General features: G+C 32.9%; 1 protein-coding gene across 2 annotated transcripts; it reads right to left on the reverse strand.

The window, feature by feature from the left end:
• Window positions 1-7,940: 7,940 nt before the first annotated feature.
• On the reverse strand, window positions 7,941-22,215 carry LOC143233507 (uncharacterized). Of its 2 annotated transcripts, none has more exons than XM_076469801.1 (3): window positions 21,793-22,215; window positions 17,754-18,155; window positions 7,941-10,256 (listed from the first exon to the last, which is right to left on the reverse strand). In XM_076469801.1, exons 2-3 carry the CDS (start codon window positions 18,057-18,059, stop codon window positions 9,090-9,092), a joined length of 1,473 nt encoding a protein of 490 aa, XP_076325916.1. In that variant the 5' UTR covers window positions 18,060-18,155; window positions 21,793-22,215; the 3' UTR covers window positions 7,941-9,089. The 2 variants fall into 2 exon arrangements, with proteins under 2 accessions (XP_076325916.1, XP_076325917.1); XM_076469802.1 differs by lacking the exon at window positions 21,793-22,215 and adding an exon at window positions 21,438-21,589.
• Window positions 22,216-24,549: the final 2,334 nt, after the last annotated feature.

Genomic DNA, 24,549 nt, shown 5'->3' on the forward strand with positions numbered 1-24,549 from the left:
TCTCACGGACACCAAAGTTCGCATCTACGTATTGCACACATATTGCTTGTCGTTCTGTACCTGTAACATCTTGAGTGCCATCAACCATTAATGCAAATATTTTACTTTGCTGCACTTCGTGTGCTTTGTTCCTCAGTATTTGATGGCTGAACATCTCCATTATTTCATTCTGAGCCTGGGGTGATGTAAATGAGGTTTTCTTTGACAAGTAGGCCGTCAACTCAGGATTTTTTTTCTTCCAGGAGCTTCATTAACTGCAGGAAGTTCCCCTCCGTATCAGTATGTCCACGTAATGCTAAACCTTGATGCAGTAAGAAACGTAAACTTCTGAATATGTTAGTTAGACTTCTTTTGCATTCTTTCTGCTGCTTCTTTTTTCCATCATGTAGTTGGACAGTCACTGGAGTTACATCAAGTGAACCTTCTGGAGATATGGCGAATCTGTGCTGAGAGGAAGATTGGTATTCGTTGAATCTCTGTTTTGCCTTTTTCCAGTCGCAAAAACCGGTGGATATGAAGGTATACTCCACTGGCCTCTCCAATTTCCCTGTAAAAAGACCTCTATTTACTGCCTTGGCACAATGAAAGCATATGACTTTTTGAGTCTGATTTTCGAAGTGCAGCCATGGGAACTCATCAAACCATTTGCCCTGGAAGTTGATATTTTGAGATTTCGCTTTCTGTTGTGGTATTAGTTGTGCGTCTGGATGATGTGGCTTTCCACATTGTATCTGTGGAGTGTTAGATTTTTCATTACCGCACAAACTTGTTTCACAACTATCTGGTGGTTCGTAATGTGCAATAGTTGCACAAGCATTTTCAGACTCGTCCTCTGATGAACATGGTATTTCCCCTGTATGGCAAGTTTCTATTCCTTTGCTTGAGGTTGTTGGATTATCTGCATCTGCATTGTCACTTGTAGTACTAGTAACTGGCTTGCAGAACTGTCTATTAGAGGAAAGTTTCAGACGCTTGCTTGTCATAATTGGAATCTGTTTCCCAGATGACTCAACAAGCTAAAATACAATCTTTATTGAAAAAAACTCTAACGTACAACGAACGAAGACAGAACAGAATGAAAGTAGAACTGAACTGTACAATGTATTTAAGTCGATCACGCGAACCTCACAGTGACTACCGAGCCGGCTGACCGCCTGGGCATCACTGGGACAATAATGTGTGCTAGTTACAACACAAGTAATTGCAAGTTTCTCGAAAAATACTTAAACAATAACAAATATATTATATTCCTGTTAAAGCTCATCAGAAGGCAAACACGTTGTGATATAATGTCTATAAGCACGTCTATTAAATAAAAATACCTAAACAAAAAACTAGCAATACAATTCGAGTAGAGGCTTCAGGCCGTTGAAATCGCTCCTTTTGTGTTCTAATTATACAAGAAAATACAATATTTTTTACTATCTATGATAAAATAATATGTTGTTCTTTTCCCATAAAGCACCAGCATTTTATTGGAGGGCGGTAATAATCTGAAATTTTATGGATTAATGAGGGCCACAAACACAGGTCTAATGAGCCTTGTTGTAAAATCGAGGCTCAGACTAAAGGAAGTGGAGAGGTAATGTACACTATGGTCAACGGATTCGGCAGCTAAGGAGAGTAAGGCGTTCAACAATAAAACCGGCTAGACATGCATAAGAAGAAATGGCGTAGGAAAACCGCACAATATACAAACTACAAGCTACAAATGGCCTGCCAGATCTAGATCACAGGAGTTTACGCTTGGGAGTAATATTTTCGAATTTCTTGCTCTGTTCAATCTGTTGTGATGAAAATTTTATTTAATCTTACACTACGTACAAGACGTAGGTAGATTCTGTGATAGTGCTTGCAAGCCTTGCATGTATACTTAGGCCTACTGACTGATACTTACGAACTATTGCTTAGGTCGAAAAGCTTAGAAGCACGCCTGTATTAAAGATGTATATTTCGGCTACTGAAAAAGCCTACATCTAGGCCTAATTATGTGATTCGATTGATAAGAACAAGAGAATCACAAGAACAAACACACAATTTGTAGGCCTGTGATGTAATAAAACAATTCAACAGACCAAACTGTGGGGGGGATGATTGTATGCACCATACTCCCCACCTAAAATGAAGGAGGGTGTATCCCACCCTTCCCCCCACGATCTACGCCCCTGACTGGACAGTCTACTTGATGGTAAGCCAAAGCAAACTAAACTTTAGCCCATGGGTGAAAAGCATGCAGACACACCCAACAAATATAGAAACAAAATGCTCAGCATGAAGTCTAATATTTGGTAGTGTGGGAAAACTAAATAAGGAGAAAAAGAACAATCATGTAACAAAGAATAATGGCAATTATTAGAAATAAGGTAAATTAATGAAACATCACATATCTGAAACATCAGATCGAAAAATACTGTATTAGGCCTCGTTGATTCCGCTGATGAATCTAGGGGTGAAAAAAAGGCTTTCAAAATCTGTTTTTGGCCCAAAAAGGTTTGGCTTCTTCAGGAGTAAGTGGGGCACGTTCAGGAGAAGGTGGATAATTGCTAATAAATCCAATGATGGGTCACCCCATCTGCAACCTGTAAAAAAGTGTTTGTAGGAAGTGTGATACTCGAAGTAGTTACATCAACCTCATAATTCATTTCATTTTATAAATCAAACAAAAGTGTTTAATAAGACAAATGCAACTATACGAGAGAAAAAGAAAATAATGACTGGAAAATGAATTGAAAGTGAAAGGTATAAGTAGTATAATCATAAATTATTAATAAAGACATCCACTTCGGAATTAGAACTATTAAATTTACGAATGTAAAGAATACGAGCACTGTCAAACGAGCAGTAACAGTTAGGTAGAACTGAATAGACGGAGTCATATGTGTAACTAGAGTGCGTTGCACTCTTATTGATGAAAAATTGTTGCATGATGATTTGTATGAGAGATATATTGTAATTAATCAGTTCCAATGGATAGGTGGTAAAAAGCTTGTGGCATGCATAACTTTTTTCCATATAGACAAGAATAGCTATTTATGCCATTAGAGGTAATGTACCATATCGGATATACCTCTATTAAAAGGAATTCATCATTCAGATGGACATCAGCTGCTTGCATATATCCAGAGGTGCAAAACAGACAGTGAAGAAATTAATAGGTGGGCATTGTACCTCCAGAACTACAATGCATTAAAACCATCAAGAGGAACTGCAATTGTTGGTGTACACTGTACAAGGAATCTTTGTGCATGAACTGAAAATTGTCTTTGTTTACAGTATATTTTTTTCTTGTAAAGGTTTGTTTTGTTTTGAATTTCGCTCAAAGCTACACGAGGGCTATCTGCACTAGCCATCCTAATTTAGCTGTGTAAGACTAGAGGGAAAGCAGCTAGTCATCACCACCCACCACGAACTCTTTTACCAATGAATAGTTGGATTTACCATCCCATTATATCACCCTCATAGCGGAAAGGGTGAGCATGTTTGGTGTAACAGGGGTTCGAACTTGCGACCCTCAGATTACGAGTCGAGTACCTTAACCACCTGGCCAATTCTTGGAAAGGGATTACTGTTAGACATTCACAACTGTTTCAATTTATATATAGTGCAAGTGTTAATTTACCTATTTCTATAAGCTATAGTTGATCACAAGTTTGTTTAAAAAACTGTTTTCTGATTATAAGTTGCATATTTGAATTGTTGTGAATTATAAATCAAAGTATTATTTTGTCATGTTACTAGAAACTTCTAAGTTTTCTCGTTGTTTTAATCAAGTATTATTATGATATATTGTCGTGTGTGCAATGTCCCAGACCTTTATCACGCTATAAATATGTCTTCAAAATGTAATTAATGATATATAAAAAGATAAACCTAGACAGTGTGATAGTGAGTTTAACTATAAAGAGCATATAGTGGTAATTATTATAGTGAAGTTATCAAAGATTGTACTTTAATAACAGAGTAGAGAAGAATAATTCATTTTGGTAATTGTGTTCTAAAGGTACTGAACTAGTTTGTATGGCCTTCAATGTAAAATAGACAGTTATTTAAAGCTCTGTATTCAACTGTGATATCCAACAGTATAACGAACATTTGTATATATATGTTTGGTTTTAATATATTATTTTAAAGTAAATGGAGTGTATGCTGTTGGTTTATTGTTGACATTTATCATCAGCAAGTCACAGACACCTGCTGTAAAAATCCTGGCCTATACATAATAAAATTAAGTACTTTGGTTAGACAAAATTAATGGAAGATAAGAACCACGTTATTACTTAGCTGTTCGCCAAAAATTATTAACTATACTTAACTGGTTTAGTCAAAATACTCAATTCAAAGTTATGAAACGAAATTATTAGGAACATTGAAGCAAGAAACAACATTGACTATAACAAATGGAACCACAGAGCGATATGAGGATCAAATTATGAGACAAATATACCAAGTAAGAAGTTGATGAAGTCGTGGTAGTAAGGAACAATCAAACGTAAATGACACAGAAAAATAAATCAATGATTTTATTTAAGTGCATATTGTATGTATAAGTATAGTGAATAATTCAAATGATGTAGTATTAAGAATAAAACCACGTACTAAGACTTTCTGTAAGAAAAGAAATAATGTGTTAAAAACTTAACCGGATCACATCAAATATCCCAAATGTAATTATTATGAGGGTTACAGTTAAGAAACTAATTCCTTGTAATATTAAACCTAATATATTCTTAATAAGAACTAGTCATACTTTAGAACCCCATAATATGAATACCTCATATATCTCGAGGGAAAAAGGTTTATCTAATAGGCAGCAATTCACTTACATAGATGTTAACTCGTAGTGAGGGTGACGAATCCAGGTAATAGACAATGGAAAAAAATACAAAGTTATACAAACAGGTAAGAAAGTCGTGAAGTATTTTGGAAAGTAATATCAGTAACAGCTAAGCCAAATAGCTATAGCATATTTATGTACTATTAATTTATAATATGGAAAACCATGTTATGTAATAATTAAAAACAGAAATGCTTATTTTGGAATTTGTCATTTTACACCATTTCCAAAATATAGGATTTATTATTTTTGTCTTGACTTTTTTACCGCCACTTGAAAGTAACACCTCATATCCGGAGTTACATGTTTGTAACAGTCTTTGACAGAGTAGCAAATGTATGTTAAAGAACTGGAGAAGAAAACTAGTTTCCTACAAGCTACATTGGTTTGTTTGTAGTTAAGCACAAAGCTACACAATGGGATATCTATGCTCTGTCCAAAGGTATCGAAACTCAGTTTCTAGAGTTGTAAGAGAGGAAAGCTACACTGGAATCAAGTGTGAAGTACATTGGACAAATTCCCTAAACTAAGATAAATTAGTTATCTTTTGAGATGAAGGGCACTGTAGCTTAGGTAAAATTAATAAATTCTGTAACTTGTAAAAAGATTTATGAATATTATGTGGAGTTACTAAATTCCTTTCTATTTGATATCTTAATCATTATTTCATTACATAGTGGGTACAGAGGCTTTTCTGTGTGTATAAATATTCTATTTTTCTGACCGTAAAAACTAGCACTGAATCTCAGCTTAGTAAATAATGAATACACATCATATGAAAAGGATAATGTTACAAATTCGAAAGTTTAAAAGTTACCTTTTTGAGTTATAATGTACGTTTTCTCCATTTGCAAGTTTTATATGTAACATCATTAAAGATATTGTATGTATTATTACGATATAAATTTAATACGTTTAATATCATTATTACGTAAGCTAATTCTGTTCTTAAAAGTAGAGTTTATTAATATACTAATATGTTCAAGAAACGAAAATGAGACATGTATAAGTTATATTATTACTATGAATCTTTAAAGGGGAGAGAAATGAAAGAAGTCAGTCGAAAAAGGAAATTATAATACAAAAACTGGTTAAGTCAGTAACAAGTACATTTTGACAGTAGTCAATGTTGAAATGCTGTATAAATGAACTTAAATGACTTTACTAAAAATATGATTTTAATAGTTAATAACCTGATATAAAATATGCTATGTGGGCATATATTTAGTTTTCTGTCACATTTAATAGAAAGAGAAAAATGAGGTTTCTGTATCCTACAATAATAGTACACAATATTTATTCAAACTTAATTACAGAAAAACGTCTGTGGAGATCTTTGATAACATTAAAAAGTTTCATAGAACTCATGACAACGGCAGTCATGATACATTAAAAACAGGTCAAATACAAAAGTTCACCTGATGAAAATTCAACAATTGAGAAATAACGCATGACTTCAGAAAACTGGCCCATAAAAAGTCTTGTATTGGTTCTGTACCAATTAGGTCATGCCAAAACCAAATATCACTGTCAAAAATTGAGTTTAAATGTTGTAAAGAATGAAGAGCAGTTATGCAGCTCTCCAGTGTTCCACAGGGAATTTCAAAAGCACTTCCTGAGTAGTATGCCAAACCCACTGGTCAAGTTTAGTTGTTCTTTTTTATTTATGCTTTCTTGGGCTGGTGATACTGTGATTCATTTCACTGTTACAAGTAGTTAACAATTCTATTATAGAGTAAAAGCTTCATACTGACCATATGATATATAAATACCATATTAAATAATTATTTAATAAAACTTTTGATTTTATTAAAAAGTCTCTTCCTTACTCTATATATACTTTTCTTCAACTGCTCAAAATGTTGCAGAGAAAAATGTTCATTCAGACATACATTAACTTATTTGAATTGCATAATTGGCATTCTGTACAGAGCTCAAATTTTGAAATTTAGTTTTATGAGCCTTCAAGCTTACCATTGAACTACTACTAATCTGTGGTCTAAAATGTTTCATTTATTATTGTCCACACTTTTGATGTTGAAATTTAAGGTGTATGATGTATTTAACAAAATGTTGAAATATCTTTGAAGATGACACTAATGTTACTGTTATAGTAGGCCAACAAAACCTCATCTCATAGAAATAATTATTTACCCTGTATCTTTCCATTTCTGAATTATTTCTCATCAATTGACTTTTGAAACACCCTGCACAATTACAGAATTGTATAAAAATTTACAAAAATGTTACCTTCCAACAACAGTTTTAAATGAACCAAAACAGCATTATAAAAACATTGCACTTAATTTCTTTTACCTTTCTAAAATAGATACTGGTAACAAAATATGAAAAGTAGACAGCAATAATTTTTTTACAGTAAAGTATTTCTGTTAGGTATTTACAAACACTGATTGTTTTCTTTGTTGACCAGTTTCACAACTAACAGTATTAACCGATTCATTATCTATGGCTCCATTAATCAATTAGTTCTGTGTTCCTCAATCTGTGGTACATACAAGGGAAAAATAAAAATCACTAAGTTCTACCACCCAACTGTCTTTCCTTAAGTCAGAAGTTTGAATCATAAACCTTCTCTCTCATTTAACTAAACTTGAGGAAATTTGAAGTTAAAAGAGTAATAACTTGTAAGGCTAAAACTTATTTGGCGACAGGGAGCCTGTTATAAAGTCGTGTTTAACAAAAAAAACAAAACAGCAATGCATTTTATTTATTGGATAACTGAAAATAACAATTAGAAACATTACTGTTGATCAGTCAAATATTTTTGTGTAAATAAATATAATCAGAATTTCAATTAACTGACTATTGAAATAATGAGAAACACTAACACTGATTGATTTAATCATAATTTCAGTCATATTCCATTTAAGTAACTCTACTGGATGTAATTGCTGCTTATAGGCAATCACTTATACTGATCAAACTGCTCAACTCTATGGTCAATACATTAATCTAGCTTTATTTTTATTTAGTAGACTTAAGATATTCAAGCTACTAGAAAGACACTGAATGCAAAGATGTGTAAAATTCATCTTTTAACAGTCCAAGAAATTTACATTTGTTTCTTAATAAATCATCCAGTACATTTTTTGCTAATTAGTGTTTAAGATGCCTTTATTATAAAGAAAACTTTCAACAATGTATTTAATTTTAAACACCATACAAATAACAGTTTCATTTACAACTTTATTGTTTGTTTAATACAATTACACAACATTCACATGCCAAGTTTAAGGTCTATCATACTTTTTACTGGCTTTAATAAAGTTTAAAGCAAAACTATTTACAAGATAATTTGACTTCTTTTAAAGCTCCTATTAAATTGTTTGTTTTCTTAAAAAGTTAAATACTTTGGTATGAATAATTTAACAAAATATCCCCCCCGCTTGTAAATGAAGAACGAAAGTAAAAGTGTTTAATCTTTTCCACAATGGAATGTCAGTAACAGGTTGAAATGTTTTAGAACAAACACACACAAGTTACATATCTCAGTGTATTTTTCATTTAACTATTATAATTTATGCAGCTTTAAATAGTGGTAATAGTATCACATAATTTTAGTACTACAAAACAATCATGGTGTGTCTTTGTATGTTAAATCAAACAAAGAAAACATACATCTCTAACTTCTTATGAAATGTGTGTTATTTAAAATTTACTTTTGTTCTATTAATTATATATTTTGCATTGCTATGAAGAGTGTAATGCACCAGTTTAACATTTAAAACATAATGGGATAATTCCAATTTTCAATTATTAAATAGACACACCAAAATACACATCATTGCAAGTAAATTATTTCAGATTTGAAGAGTAATTGAAACAAAATTATTTAAGTAACAAACAAAATTAAATAGTACAAAGCAACAGTGGTAATCATATTCAATATGTCAACATTTTTCATGCATTTTTTAAAAAAGAAATCTACCCTGATTTCATTCTTAATCAAAAGAAAAAATATGACAGTGTGGTATGCAAAAATGATGAAGACTGCAGACCTAAAATCAAGAATATTGCCATCAACAAGCTACTACTATTATGTATATTTACATTTTGTCATCCTGAAAAAATAAACCACGTATTTAAGTAATATATGAACAAACAAACAAAAATATTTTATATTGAATTTGGTAATTATAAGATATAAAATTTATCTGTATTTCTTAAATAGAAATTCACGTTTTTGTGAAAAGCATTTATAGTACTGGAATTTAGTAGATGGTATTCTTATAAACTATTCTTTTATTGGTTCATCTATTGGGTTAAAAGTATCTATGTAAACATTTTCTCTTTTGTGCATTCTTCTGACATGAGATCGTAGATTGTCCCTACGAGCTGACCGGTAAGTACAATGTGGACACAAGTGAGGTTTCTCACCAGTGTGCATTCTACGATGTTGTATAATCTTTTTTAACTGGATACTAGCAAAATTACAGATGTCGCACAGGAAATGTTTATCATTCCGGTGTTTCTTCATGTGCTTCTCCAAGTCTGCATCTGTAGGGCGATCCTTACCACAAATTTTGCAGCTAACCTTGATCGTGAAGTACTTGTTTCCAGAATTGTGCACTTTTTGATGTTTTCTGAGAGCTTTATATACAGTGCAAGTGTAAGGACACAGAGTGCATTTATATTCCTCAGCATTGTGTTTATAACGTAATGGAGGTGTTTCTGGCTTATGTCGTCTCTTACCACAAGGATGGTAGCCTTCTTGTAAAACATGTTTTTGAATATGTTTATCCAATTTATCTCGTCGCTGAGAGGTATAAGAGCAAGATGGACAACTATATATTTGGTTGCTTGGTGAGCTGTCAATATCCACATTCTTAGATTTCTTTGACTTTGATATTTTTCGTTTGGAATGATAGCCCTTAATGTGTTTTTTTAGTGCTGCTCGACTTTTCATCATGGCACCACATTCACCACAGTCATAACCTACTGTAGGAGTTTCTTCCATCTTTATGTTATCTGTATCTATAATCAGCCTTGTGTCATCAAAAGCTGATCCATCTAAACTGACTCCAAAGCCATCTGACATCATGTAACGGCTACTTACAAGCTGATCGTCAATTATAATTTCATTACCAACTGAAGAACCTACCACCACTTCACCTCCCTCAATAATATCTTCTTGTTTTATCATGCTATTTGGTACCAAGATTATCTCACCATGAGAATTATCTCCATCTCCACCAACTTCAACATTCTGTTCTACAATCATTTCATTTCCAACAATTTCTTCTAGAACAACTTGTTCAACATGTTTTGTATCCAGCACCACTTCTCCCATGCTATGAGGTTTCATTGCAATGTAACCTGGTTGGTCTGAATCTGTTCCATCCACAATAAGTGAATAGTCTTCAATCATTCTTCCAACTATCAGTTCATTTTCACTGTTTCCCTGAAAGGAAAAAAAAAAAAAAAAGAAATATCATTATTTTGAGCAAATCCTAATTTCCATGTTAGTTAAATCTGTAACTTAAAATCAAATTGAACTCATTAAACTTTTAAGGTCTAAACTTCACTTTTGCTTCCTAGAAATGTTCTGGAACCTGAAACAAAAAAGTTTCAGCCACCCCAAAACACTCTATTTTTCTAGGTAACTAACTACAATTCTTCATGGTAAATAGTAAATTTCACTTATTTATTAATACTTTTATGGAAAACATTTAATGAGCAGTTCCAGTGATGTTCAACTAGTTTAATTGCATGTAAGCTATAATGAAGGCACTAATGTAACAAAAATGTTTTAGGCAGACACTAAATACTTCCTTTGGCTAAATAACTGAATACGCAGCTATTAAACAGTTGGTATTTTTTATTTAAAGTTTCATAAATTTCATAGGAAAAAAAGAAACTGATGTATTTAAGAAATATAAAAGTACATAAAATTTTGGAAAAGGTGCATACAAATTACAGAGGACTATATAATGATTGATTAAGTTAATACTCATAGAGTAGCTGAGCCTATCTAGTCTATGACTGCCAATATTTCTTTACCGAGAACAAAGAATTTCATGAATAGCAATACTGTTTGGGCATGCCCAATGCTATTTAAGTCTAAAACTGAAGTATATCATGCAATACATGAAAACTGTAATACATCAGTTAGTAAACAAGCCATGCACTGGTATGTAGCATATAAATTAACCTCCAAGACTTTCTTAGTTCTTAAAGAATAATTCAAGTTACCAAAACCATGCAACATTGATGCAAATATTAAAACCTTGCTGTATGCAACTGTTGAAATTACTGTTAGATAATCAACTGTATTCAGTTATTACTGATGAAAGATTTGTTCATTTGATGAAGAAAGCATAACCACGATATGAACTACCAAGTAAAACATTTTTCTGAATACAATTATCCAAGATACAATGAAACCATTTAAGACTAGACCCTACTGTTCAGATTCTAAATGTCAATGCCACATCTCTTAAATCATATGTCTCAGCAATGTCTACAACAAATGACAATTTCATTAATCCACAATATACTGGATGAAAAACATGTATTCACAACATGCTGCTTTAAATGTTGAGTATTTACCAAGAAGTCATACTAATTATGCACCAGGGAAAAATGTTGAAAAGTTAATAAATTTATATTTGATTAAATTTTCATTGCTAATTTGATCTGAATGACTGCAGAATTTACTGACTGGTTAATCAATGGGATCATTAATCAAGACGACTAAAATACAGAAAAAAATTTATTACTCTTACAAGTTAACTAAAATAATAACAATAAAAAAATAACAGAAATAAAACAAAAACAAATGAACAATTAGGTGCAAGTTCCTGTAGTAATCAAAACACAGACAATAACAATAAGAGTTGAAATACTGAAAATGGTAATAACTTGAAAACCTGTATCTTGATTACTGAATTATTTTTGCAAGTAAATGATACCAATCTATTAAGTTGAATACACTTGAATTAATTGAAAATAACACTGAAAATCATAATGGCAATAGTTTGATTACTGTATTGTTAGAATAATTAGAAATACTAATTTTGGTCAGTTGATTATTTTCATATTAGTCAATTTACTTGTAATTTTTATTGCTAGATAACTGGAATAATCAAAAATTGTAGTAGCTGGAAACATCAGTTGATTACTTTCATGACATTAATTGAGTTAGCCATAATTTTAAATAAGTTATTTTATGTGACACTAATAGATGTAATCAATGCTTACAGGTTATCAAATATATTGATTAATGAAGTTAACTGCCAAGCTGCACTGCTGTTAACTAGTAATGAAGCAAATACTGTGAAAGGTTCTAATTATGCTGGAATGTCAAGACAATCATGTTTCCTCTACACTGTTCAATTTATGATCATGAATGCTCTGGTATCTTACTATGCTATAGTTCAGAGGTGGCCAAACCATGGCTCACGAGCCACATGCGGCTCTTTGACATATAATGTGCGGCTTGCAGAAATATGATGGCTGAGCTCCTTTTTGCATCACAATTAATATGAAAGATAAATAAATTTTCACGCTTTATAATTATTTACCAGGTATAAACTGAGAGTTCAAAGGATTAAAACTTAAGTTTAATGTTCATGGTGAGTAAATATATTTAAGAATTTAAATCCTAGATTTGAGTCAGGGATTAAGGAAATTTTGGATCAGCAAGGATTACAGAGGAATTATGCTGGAGAATCAGTAACTGCACAAGCCAGTGCTGGCAATGTTAGTTTTAGTGGGTGTAGCTTGCATATTGTTGGAGCATATTGTTTCTTTTCATTTTCATTTTATAGAAGTGTCTGTGAACATTTTGTGAAGGAAGATGGCATCATCAAATTGTAAGAAAAGCCAGATACTTCCAGTATGAAGATGTTATGAAATTTGTTCTTGAAATTATCAATTTCATACACTTACATGGGAAGACCTACTGACAGTTCAAAACTCTTATTGAAGATAAATCCAGTGATGTTTCTTTCTACTGCACTGTGTCAACCAGCAATAGTCTTAAATAGGTTTGTGGATCTGTTAAAGTCTACAATTACTTTTCTTGAAAAAAGATTCTATTCTCAACTGGGAAATGATGAGTGGATGCAAGATTTAATGTTCCTTACTGATATAATGAATCATCTACAAATTCTCAACTTTGCACTCCAGGGGAAGTATAAGATTGTTTCTGATCTTACTTGGACAATTTGCAGCTTTCTTAATAAAATAAAGACTTTTTCAAAGACACATTGTCAAGAAACTTCAGTTACTTTCCCATTCTCAAAAGGAGAGTAAATACATTCTCTAATATTGATATAAAAGACCACAAACTGGAAGAATACAAAGACAAATTACAAGGACTGCTTGATAATTTCCTAGACAGGTTTAAAGACTTACAGAAGCTGAAGCCCTCCTTTGCCTTCCTTGCAAGTCCATTCATGGTTGATATAATCAATGACGGTTGTCCAATTCTCGAACCTCTAGTTACAGAATCATCTGCTGTGGAAATGGAAGTAACAGAACTACAGGAGGGCCTGGGCCTAAAGATGATCCATAAATCCCATTCTACAACTGAGTTCTGGAAGCAAAGTGGCAGGTAGGTAGGTATTTCATGTTTATTGGCACAAAGCTACTAGACTATCTGTGCTATCTATACTATAATGGTATATGGAAATTAAAGTAAAAATAAGACCACCAGGAAGACTGAAGCATTAAGTTCAAATTTGCTGTCAGTCACCTAAATTTGGCCTTTCCAGTCCTGGGTTCAGGTCAAAATAAAAATTAAAATGTGCAAAAGAAATCATGCTGAAATAGTATATAGTCCCATTAAAACCTTAAGTTAAAAAGACCAATGGCTCTTAAAAATGTAAATACATGAGTGAGGTAGGCAGTATCACCTATGACATTGGCTAATATCAAGGGCAAACCTACCTTAAAAATGTTTAAAATTGCAGCAGTATTCTTGGTTGTAATGAAGGGATGATAATAAAATATGTATGATTGTGACCCAGGTGCCACACAGACCACACATTGGTGCATCAGTACCAGATGAAAAGAAGTGGTGAGTTAAAAAATGGTGATCAATGCCTAGTCTAGCCAAAACAGCTTCCTCCCTTTGATCTTTACAAAAACAAGATTGCCAAAGAGCTAAAAAAGGCTTGATTTGAAAAAGCTTGTTATTTCATTGCTCACTCCAGGTCAACTGCCAACTGGCATACAGTCAGGTTTTGATAACTGGACCATAGTCCATGTATGGTACAGGTATATGGGTGATACAGCCAGAGCAGATGGACTTTTCCACTCTGTCAGCTAGCTCATTCCCATGAATACCAACATGACCTGGTATCCAAAAAAATTGGACAGAGACAGATGGGCCAGTTTGTTTTGGATATTGATAAGAATAGGGTGGTAACTAACATGGAATGATGTCAGGGCCAACAGACAGCTGAATGAATCGGTATAGATTGTACAATTCATATATTGCATAGTTTCAACATGATTCAGGGCAAGAGAAATGGCATACAATGCAGCAGTGAACACAGAAATTGTAGAGGGATTCTGCATGCTACAACTGAACTGTAACAAACCATGGCAGAGCCTACAGAGTCACCTGATTGTAAACCATCTGTATATATGGGAATGGATGGATTGTTTGAAAGATGTTTAGCCAATAAAGTGGTATTTCCAATCACAAGTATCTGCCTTCCTCAGATGACTCAAAGATAGGTCACAGTTGGGGATAGTAATTAGCCATGGTGGAAGAGGCCGATCTGTGGATACTGCTATGCTATTCAAAGATAGATCCAATTTTTCTGATTTTGCCTGGATACGAAGGCTAAAAGGAACAATGGCAGATTTCTATTATAAAAAGGTGTGGCCCACTGAAGATGGAAAACACAACCCCAAGTCGGATGTTGTGGTAAAGAGCAAAGTTTGGAAGCATACTTAAAAGACATTTGCAAACAGTAAATATACATAGAGAATTCATGGGACTCCACGTACAAACTTTGGACTGGAGAAGTACGAAAGGCCCCAGTGCAAAGCCAAAACTCCTGATGATGGATAGGATCCAACATTTTCAGTGCTGAGGTTCTGGCAGAATCATAAACCAGAGACCCATAGTAAAGTTTGGATTGGATAAGGGCACGATAAATTTTAAGCATGGAGTATTGATCTGCTCCTCAAGAGGTGGAAGAGAACACAGGGAGGATGTTCAGTGCTCTTATACATTTGATACAAAGTTGCTTGGTACATGAAATAAAGTTTAATTTAGAGTCAAATATAAGACCTAAGAACTTTGCCTCAGGGACGACAGGAAGTACAACATCATCAATACGAAGTTCTGGATCTGGATGAATACCTCGCTGGCAACAGAAATGCACACAAACAGTTTTAGGGAGAGAAAGCTGAAAACCATTTGTTGTGATCCACTTAAGTATATGACTAATTGCAGTTTGTAGCTGCCACTCAATAAATCTCATGTTTGATGACTGACATAATATGTGAAAGTCATCAACAAAAAGACCATTTCCAACTGTAGGGGGTAGCTGCGACACTTAGAACACAGCCTTGAGGGATTCAAAGTTCATGTGGGAAAAAATGGGAAGGTGTTGAGCCCACACAGACCTAGAATTAGCAGTTCATTAAAAAATGCTTGATAAAAAATAGCAAATTGCCATGCAATCTGTGTAAGTGAAGGTATCACAAGATGCCATATCTCCATGTTGTATCATAAGCTTTCTCTAATAAAGATATAAAATATGTTGCTTCAAAAAAGCATCTCTGACTGATGATTCAAGGATAATTAGGTGGACTCTTTATTTCTTAGTTTTCAGCCAGTCCTTGGTGGATTTACTGGTATGTTTTGGATCATTGTCGTGTTGCAGAGTCCAGTTCCGCTTCAGCTTTAATTTTCGAACAGATGGTCTCAAATGATCCTCAAGCACCCTCAGATAAACAGCAGAATTCATGGTGGATTATATGATTGTGAACTGTCCAAGTCCTGCTGCAGCAAAGCAGCCCCAAACCATGACACTCCCACCTCCATGCTTCACAGTTGGTATGAGGTTCTTTTCCTGGAATGCTGTATTTGTATTATGCCAAACATGTCCTCTGTTATGGTGTCTAAATAATTCAATTTTGGACTCATCTGTCCAAAGAACAATATTCCAGAAGTCCTGGTCTTTGTCTACATTCTCTCTAGCAAACTTCACTCTGGCCTTGATATTTCTCTTAGAGAGCAAAGGTTTCCTCCTTGCACACCTCCCATGCAAGTTACACTTGTGCAGTCTCTTTCTGATTGTAGAGGCATGCACTTTCACATCAACAGTAGCCAGAGCCTGCTGTAGGTCCCGTGATGACATTTTAGGGTTTTGGAGACCTCTTTTAGCATCTTGCGGTCTGCTCTCTGGGTGAACTTGCTTGGACGACCAGACCTGTGCATGTTGGCAGTTGTTTCAAAAGACCTCCACTTGCTGACTATTTTCCGAACAGTGGAATGGATGATTTCAAAATCTTTTTAAATCCCTTACCAGCCTCATAAACTGATACAATTTTCATTCTGAAGGCTTGAGACAGCTCTTTTGCACTCACCATGGTGCTCACTCTCACTTCAACAGTCAGGAGCACACCAAACTAAATATCTGAAGGCAAGCCTCATTCAAAATGCTGAGTAACGATCTTCTAATCATGTGCACCTGGTGTGATACACCTGTGTGTGAGTTGAGCCATTTTAAGTGGGAATAAATGTGGGGGTGTCCTACATTTTTTCTCAGTTATAATATGCATTTTCTACTAAGGACTGGCTGAAAACTAAGAAATGAAGAGTCCTGGAATGGCCAAGTCAAAGCCCAGATCTTAATCCCACTGAGATGCTGTGGGGTGACTTGAAACGTGCTGTACATGCAAGAAACCCCTCAAACATCTCACAGCTGACAGAATTCTGCATTGATGAATGGGCAAACATTCTTCAGACCGATGTCAGAGACTGGTGGATGGCTACCAGAAGCGTCTCATTGCAGTTATTTCAGCCAAAGGGGGTAACACTAGCTATTAGGAGGTAGGGTGTCCTAACTTTTTTCTCAGTTTGAATATGCATTTTTGTAGAATTACATTTACAGAAGATCTTGAAAAGTCTTTTCTTCAGTTTTAATTGTTTAGTTATATTCCTATAATCTCTCAGTATTGTTAAAATTGAGATTAAATATCTATAGATCCATAAATGTTACAAAAATGCACAGGCTTTCATAGGGTGTTGTAACTTTTTCACATGACTGTATAAAATACAAAAGAGAAAGATTTGTAAACCTGTAGTAAAATTATTACCTTAAAATTGGTAGCACATTTCATGAAAATCTCTCCTCTGTTAAAATAAGCAATACTGATACTAATGAAAGATATAGGAGACAGGATTAAATACAAAAGGTGCAATAAATTAAAAACAAAAAACACTTTCAAATAGTTGTTGTTCCTCTGGAGAACAGAGTAACATTGAAACAGTTTTTGCTAAACTGTGAAACAGAACCAAAGAGATGATCTTGTAAAGAATATTCCAAAAACAAATTATTTTTATATTTGTGTGAAATTCACAGTATATGAGAAAATCAAATTACTACCACAAATTGTAGAAATTTTGATACCACCATATTAAGTACATTTTTCTCCTTATAGCTTTATCAAAGAAAAAAAAAATGTTTAAGGAAAGGATGAAAAAATACTCTTACTTGACACAAGTTTGCTAGACCTGCTGAAACAATTTCAACTTAATAGTTGTTTATTTCAAGTCCTTCTTACTCTGCAGTAAAATGCCCCAAACTATTGAACAATATTTCTATGATTTTACAAAAAAATAATAAGTTAAAATTACAATCGTGACACACAAATATTATCAAATATTGTTATTAAATTCCAGTTCAAATTATTATGACAACAATATTACCTGTTGGCAAAAGGTAGTATCCCCATCTCCTAAGTCCATGTGCATCACCTGGTGAGGTGAAACCTTATCTACCAATTCTTGGCTATCATCAGTGCAAACTGCTCCAGATATATCTGGTTCTGTTATTTCATCTCCTTCCATGATAATCCCATCAGGACATTGCGAGTAAACTACAGTATTCATGCTATCAATATCTACAGATGTCACCATAGAGTGTGGAACTGTTGTCACAAGCTCATTACCTGAGGTCACAGACTCAAAATCATGCACTTCCTCCACTATAGTTTCAACACCATGGTGATCCATACTGTCCAAAAACAGGTAACTCAAAACTTTGGAGGGTGTGCTGTTTTCTGGATTTTGGATACAATAAACGAGCACAACATACTGATACAATTCAACCTAAAAAATTGAAGAAGCAGAAACAATAAACTTTAGTTATTTTGAGTGAAAGTTATCATTTCTTAATTAAATATGAAGTATAGTGTAAAATTATATTAAACAAATAAGGAGTAATAAATTTTGGTTCCAAATTTCAAAATGGCACAATCATGAATTTGGCAACCAAAATGAAGATAAGGAATAATTGTCGAAAACCATTAAAATTAAATTTTAAATATGCAAGAAACACAGTTTTCATATACATAAACAAAAAAAAAAAAAAAAAGAAAAATAGTGGCTGCAAGAAAAAACAAACTTGGTTGGCTTACAAAGAGTATAAAGGATGAAGATTAACATTTTGTATTTCCAGCAACACTTCTATCCACATTATAGCTGTTACTCACTGCAGGGTTTCTTGCCTTTGCCCAACTAAACATTGGTCTAATTTTTGTTCTTGCTTGCTCCTGTCTTTTATTCCCAACTTAAATGTTCTTGGCAATATCTGTCTCATCACACTCCACCTGTATCAATATGCCCTCTAATACTCTACTTAAGCACCTTTTCAGATAATGTCACTTTTTATAGACTGATTCAATCCGTGCCTCTAAAGCCAGCTCTTAGTGGAGGTGAAGGGTAAAAGAATGTGAAAGGGGGGTAAGTGTATTATTCCACAACATACCTACTTTCACACTACAGCTAGAATCCTACCCTGACAAGGCATTCTGCATTGACCATGATCATGCCAACAGAAAATCAGCATTCTAGCAGGAGAACCACACTTCATCCAGAACAGGGCATTCCAATTTATTCAATCCACTGGATTCCCTATGCTTTACTCATGATAAGGGGCCACATATATGTTTCTATTTTAAAAAAGATTACACCTTTTCATGTGGAGGGATAGGTGACTCATTTGATAAAAAAAATGGCTGGAAGGAAGAAAGCAGAGGGTTGTTATAAATATCAAACAGAATTAATGTCGTGAGTGGGGATACCTTAGAGTACTGGGGATCTTTGCACTTTTTGATTTAAATTAATAACATACACAAAGGAATGATCAAAAAATTCATTTAAATTTGCTGATGATATTACAGTATTGGTTGTTTGTGTTTGTGAGGAGATTATTGCTGCTTTACAAAGAGATCTGGATTAAACAAGTTGGACAAATACATAGAAGTTGGCTTTTAAATGTCATAAATGCAAAGTACAGCATGTGGGATTTTATAATTTGAGTTACAAGTATAATTTTGATGGAGATAAACTTAAGTGTTATTAAAGAAAATAATCCTGATTTTTATAGTAAATCAACCTCTTCAGCCATCGAAGAAAGTTACATCACTAGGGGATGAGGAAAGGCTAATTAACAAGATTGTAAGGTAGTTGCATGACAGAAAGAAAAAAATTGTTGCTTACAAGTCCATTCAACATTAAACATAAGTATTTTTAGTTTTATCAAGAACTTTCAGGTACTACAGAACTACTAGTATCTCATTGGATGAATATTTGGCAAACTTACAAGTGCAAGGTAATGCATTTAGGTTATCATAATTTGGGTTGTATTTCATACTGATGGGATCTCTCTCAATAGCATGTGAAAAGGATTTTGGCACAGCAGTAAGAAAATTACTCAAGTCTAGGAACAAAACTGATATAACTTTATAGTGTAATTACATACATTAATTACAAGTCAAATTATTTGACTCATATTTAAAAGATTACTTGGATAACTGATAGGACAATGGCCTCCAAAAATTTTGTGTAATATTTTAGTATAAAAAAGACAAGCTAAAGATTTAAAGAAAAGGCAAGGCTTCAGTAAGAATTCATTTTTTAAAAGAATAACTGGTTTATGAAATAAGTTGTTAGTGATAGTAGCACTTTAAAATAGCTTAAAAGGTGAACCAACAATTTCTTGAAATGTAAAGTGGGTTTAAAACTTTTTTTTATTATTCTCAACGGTGGATGTGGTGAGACAGATAGTCTCCATGTAAAATACTCCCTTTCTGTCTGTATTTTATAAAATTTACTATATCTGTCAGTCCCTCTTTACTTTGTTGAAAGTATGTATGTTCGAAGAACACTGTGCATAGCTTAGGATAAAAAACCTATACATACTTAAATTCCTTGACAATAGCTTCTGCATTGGTAATGCTGTTACAGAAACAATTATTGGTTTGCCTTTATTCTGAGTTTGTCATATTTAACCACTATAACTACTGTCAAACAATCTTATTATTAACATTTCAACTCACCAGTAATTTCTTGTAAAATAACCTGACAATTCTGTTTCATGTAACAACTATTATGACATAAAAATTTAAGCAACTTACTTTCTACTGCTGATCAAAATTTAAACATTTATCTTCTGCACATGACATGGAAACGATATAAAACCCCCAAAAAAGTGTTTCAAAATTTGTGATTCAAAAGATGTAATACAAAATAAAGTTTCATCTTGCTCTAATTTTTCAGAGAAATAATAATTGTATTCAAGAAACTTTTAGTTACATAGAAATTAAGCCTAACTGATAAAGTGTTTCAAAAAATTCTTGTAAAACAATTTTAAGGCACTTCTAACCCAGTTTATTATGCAATAATACACTAGAACAACAGGAAGCATAAATCTGTTATTCCATACACTTTCATGTGTTAGGAGAAATATTCAAGACTTTTAATCTACAACTTTCACAAAATACAGTTTGAAAATATCTAGTTCATACAAGTGCAATAATTACATAAACACAGTTGGATCTGATTCTTCATAAGCAAATAAAAACGTAAAATGCCAACAATGTAACATTTTAACATTTGATTTTTAACTATTTTGATATGTTTGACATAAAATAGTATTAATATTTTCAGTACAAAAATTAATAATTCCGAAACACAAATTAAAAAGGAAAAAACATGCTCTCCTACATTCCTATCGTCAAGGGACTAATTTATGTTAGTTTTTAACCCTAAAAATTTGTTTGGTTTCAACACAATTTCTAAATGTAATTTACAGATTATGCTGTTTTCGCCAATAAATCCAATTAAAATAAAATTTAAAACATGTTTGTTTTTCAGGAAAAAAATTAAAGAACATCATTATAAATATAACTAAATTAGAAACATATTTATACTTCTATGAAAGATATTAACAGTAACACATAGCAGACGCTAAGCTACATAGTCTTAGTTAAGCCTACATTTAGGGATAGAAAGTTGTCAGCCATTTTGTTTAAACTGAATTCTATATGAACAATAATCTACGAGAATTAGGGCTAATTTTAGGCCTAAAGTTTTAGCAGACGACAGTACCTTTCGTAATCGTTAACTTCATAGCACAGAATAACAAAATTTTGGCATCACAGATAATATTAAAAATATGTTTCGACAGGATTAATAGTTTCATTGTTCATCATATATCAATATGGCGTCCTTAACATTATGCTGACTATTCCAGACTGAACAGTTTACCGTGCGCTACCTAGTAAAGTAAAAGAATATGTATCACAATGGCGGTCTCGTGTTCATTCTGTCAGCGTTATTCTTCTGCTTAATCATAGCACATATTAGGCCTAACATTAGGCTTACTTAAGTGATTACATAATATTGTTAAAATACGAAAGCAATTATTCAATAAAAACATGAAGTAAACTTCTACTTTACTTACTCTGTAATTCTTTGGACTGTTATAAACAGAATCACCTGATAAAGCAACAGCACGTCAGAATGAGACGGCGCAGTAGACTTTGTTGGCTAGGTAACTTAACTGTTTATACACCACTCCGCAAAAAAAAACAACACAACGAGTTACCTCTTTCACAGTTACAGTTACGTTGCGGTAAACTGTTGTTACCAAGATCGTGCAAATGCAACAATGCAAACGATGTAAAAATATTTCCCTGTTTTCGCAACAAAGAATTATAAAGAATAGGCAACAACACAAAGATTGCATAAACTATTTAAAACACAATCGTACCTCAAATGCTAAAAGTGACGACGAACTAGATACTTAAAATAAGCTTAAAAGACTCATCAAACTTAAGCCAACATAAGATTCCCGCTTGCGTAAATACTCGTATAATCTCTTATTAGTTCCACCTAGTGAGTTAGTGTGAAACCTCACGCTAAAGCTAACTAATAAATGTGTATCCAATTTGATAAATGTTAGTACGTAGGTGTAATAACGAACACCAACAGTACAACTCTATAAAATAATCTAATATCCGTGTAATTACTTTTCCTACAGTTTTATAGTAGAATTGACTTATTCTTTCTCATATATATGTAAATTATACAGAATCTCAATAATTCTCATGTTTTCAAAGCATTAAACACAACGATTTAAAAAACAAGCAAACAAAAAACAGTCATGTAGAATACATGAATGCATGTTATTGTTGTATTGTGTTCTTTGGTTGAAATGATTCTTTTATATTACTTGGTATAGTGATGTGACCCAATCCACATAATAATAAGGAAATGGTATGTTTCAATCTTTGTTAGCACTACTTTACATTGTACAGCGTAAGTATGCTTAACTATATATACAAATATATAATTACTGAAATAATTTCTTCACACATAAGTAACTAAATACATGCGATAAATTTCACTTCTAGCACTGAACTGTGAAGTAATATTCTCCCAGTGAAATTTTAAATCCACTGAATACTTATTAATTTCATTATCAGATTTCTCGTATTTATAAATAATATACTCTCGTTTCCAAATACCTGAAGCTTTTCGATTTTTACACCATCATAGTTAGCAGTGCCCTCCCTTAAACAATTAAATTTTAACTACAATACACACATATATACATACATTCGATGCACATTAGGAAAACAATTATCATTTTTCTTTAAGAAAATATGCTTATATTTGTGGGAAGAACTTGTTCTTTGATAATTACTCGTGATATACCTTGGGGCACGTAAAAAGATTTAAAATAGTTGCTAGAGAAATTAAGAATTGCAAGCTAATGTTCAGTTTTACCTTCACTTAGGTTTTTCTTATCACTAGATGATATAATACATTTTCTTGTGTCAGGCACATTTTAACTTGCATACATGCTATGTGTTTTGTACACGCACTATTCAATTATAAAGCTATATAAATATATACAGTCTTCCTCGGTGGACTCAGCAGATAGTCTGATGTGGCTTTGCTATAAGAAAAACACACACATATATAGTCAACTTACTTTTAATATAATGCTGGTCAAGTAAGTTGTTTGGTATTTTCAGATAAATACACTAAATACAGGATTATCTCAACTGTAGTATTTTCTCACAAATCTTCTAGTAGAGCTGAACTTGTGAAAATATTCTTGGTTTAAATACGTTAATTCTATTTTTGTCCAGTTGACTTCACCTCATTAACCCTTGTTCTATCATATATAAAACATATCTAACATAGATGTTATCCATTAGGCCAGCAAAGGATATTACAGTTGGTGACCGTTTTAGCATGGATACACTATGTAAGTTAATATCCACTCAGGCAGAATAGGTATTGTCTGTTATAGAAAATAAAGCACCTGGAACAAGGCAACTTCAACAGCTTTTGGGGTCACGTATTTATGCTAAACTGTATGTAAGTTAGATTAAACAAAAAAATGTTAAAATCCATATATAACTAAAAACTGTCGACATCTTGCTCACCCGCTAGAGCTGGTAGTTGATTCCACTTCCAATAACTCCTTATCTAGTTCATCATAGATCAACTGTCAGGGTCTTGAATAAGTATATGGGCTTGGATTCATTGTAGACGTTCGTAACTTGTTGGTGATAAATTCGAACAATAAACGGACAGTACAACTCACTTGTTTTAAAATTATGTATTCAAAATAAGTCAAATATATGCATAAACGTTCTTTAAATTATAGGAAATCACAGTTTATCAAAAACTCCAAATAATTCTCGTTTCTTGTCAACAGTTCATTAAGGGTGAATCAATTACTTTAGAGTCCAATTGACAAGAAAAATAATTTTTCTCTACTCTTATCAGTCGATTATAATAGTTGTATTTCCAACTTTAAATAATTGCTTACTCTTTGTCAAAATCCTCACAGACAGGTTCAATTACTTTAGAACACCCTTGAACAAGAAAAAATTATTTTTCTCTGCTCTTATCAGTCGATTATAATAGTTGTATTTCCAACTTTAAATAATTGCTTACTCTTTGTCAAAATCCTCACAGACAGGTTCAATTACTTTAGAACACCCTTGAACAAGAAAAATTATTTTTCTTATTTCTATTAAACCATGAAACTCACTTTGAAATATTACCTATTATGGCTAATCACTCATACGCCCACTAACTCCACGTTTGTTTTTTTTCACTAACTAATTTTTTGATTGAATTGTACTTGACTTGCGATCTCTTGGTCACCAATATTCATTCGTTATTCACTGAGGCATCA

Source organism: Tachypleus tridentatus, chromosome 12 (genome assembly GCF_004210375.1).
Source record: "Tachypleus tridentatus isolate NWPU-2018 chromosome 12, ASM421037v1, whole genome shotgun sequence".
Taxonomy (NCBI): domain Eukaryota; kingdom Metazoa; phylum Arthropoda; class Merostomata; order Xiphosura; family Limulidae; genus Tachypleus; species Tachypleus tridentatus.

Coding starts and splice junctions, on each gene's coding strand:
- LOC143233507 (XM_076469801.1), bottom strand. CDS start 18,059: ATGGATCACCATGGTGTTGAAACTATAGTGGAGGAAGTGCATGATTTT. Junction 10,257..17,753: donor ATACTACCTTTTGCCAACAG/GTAATATTGTTG, acceptor TTTTCCTTTCAG/GGAAACAGTGAAAATGAACT.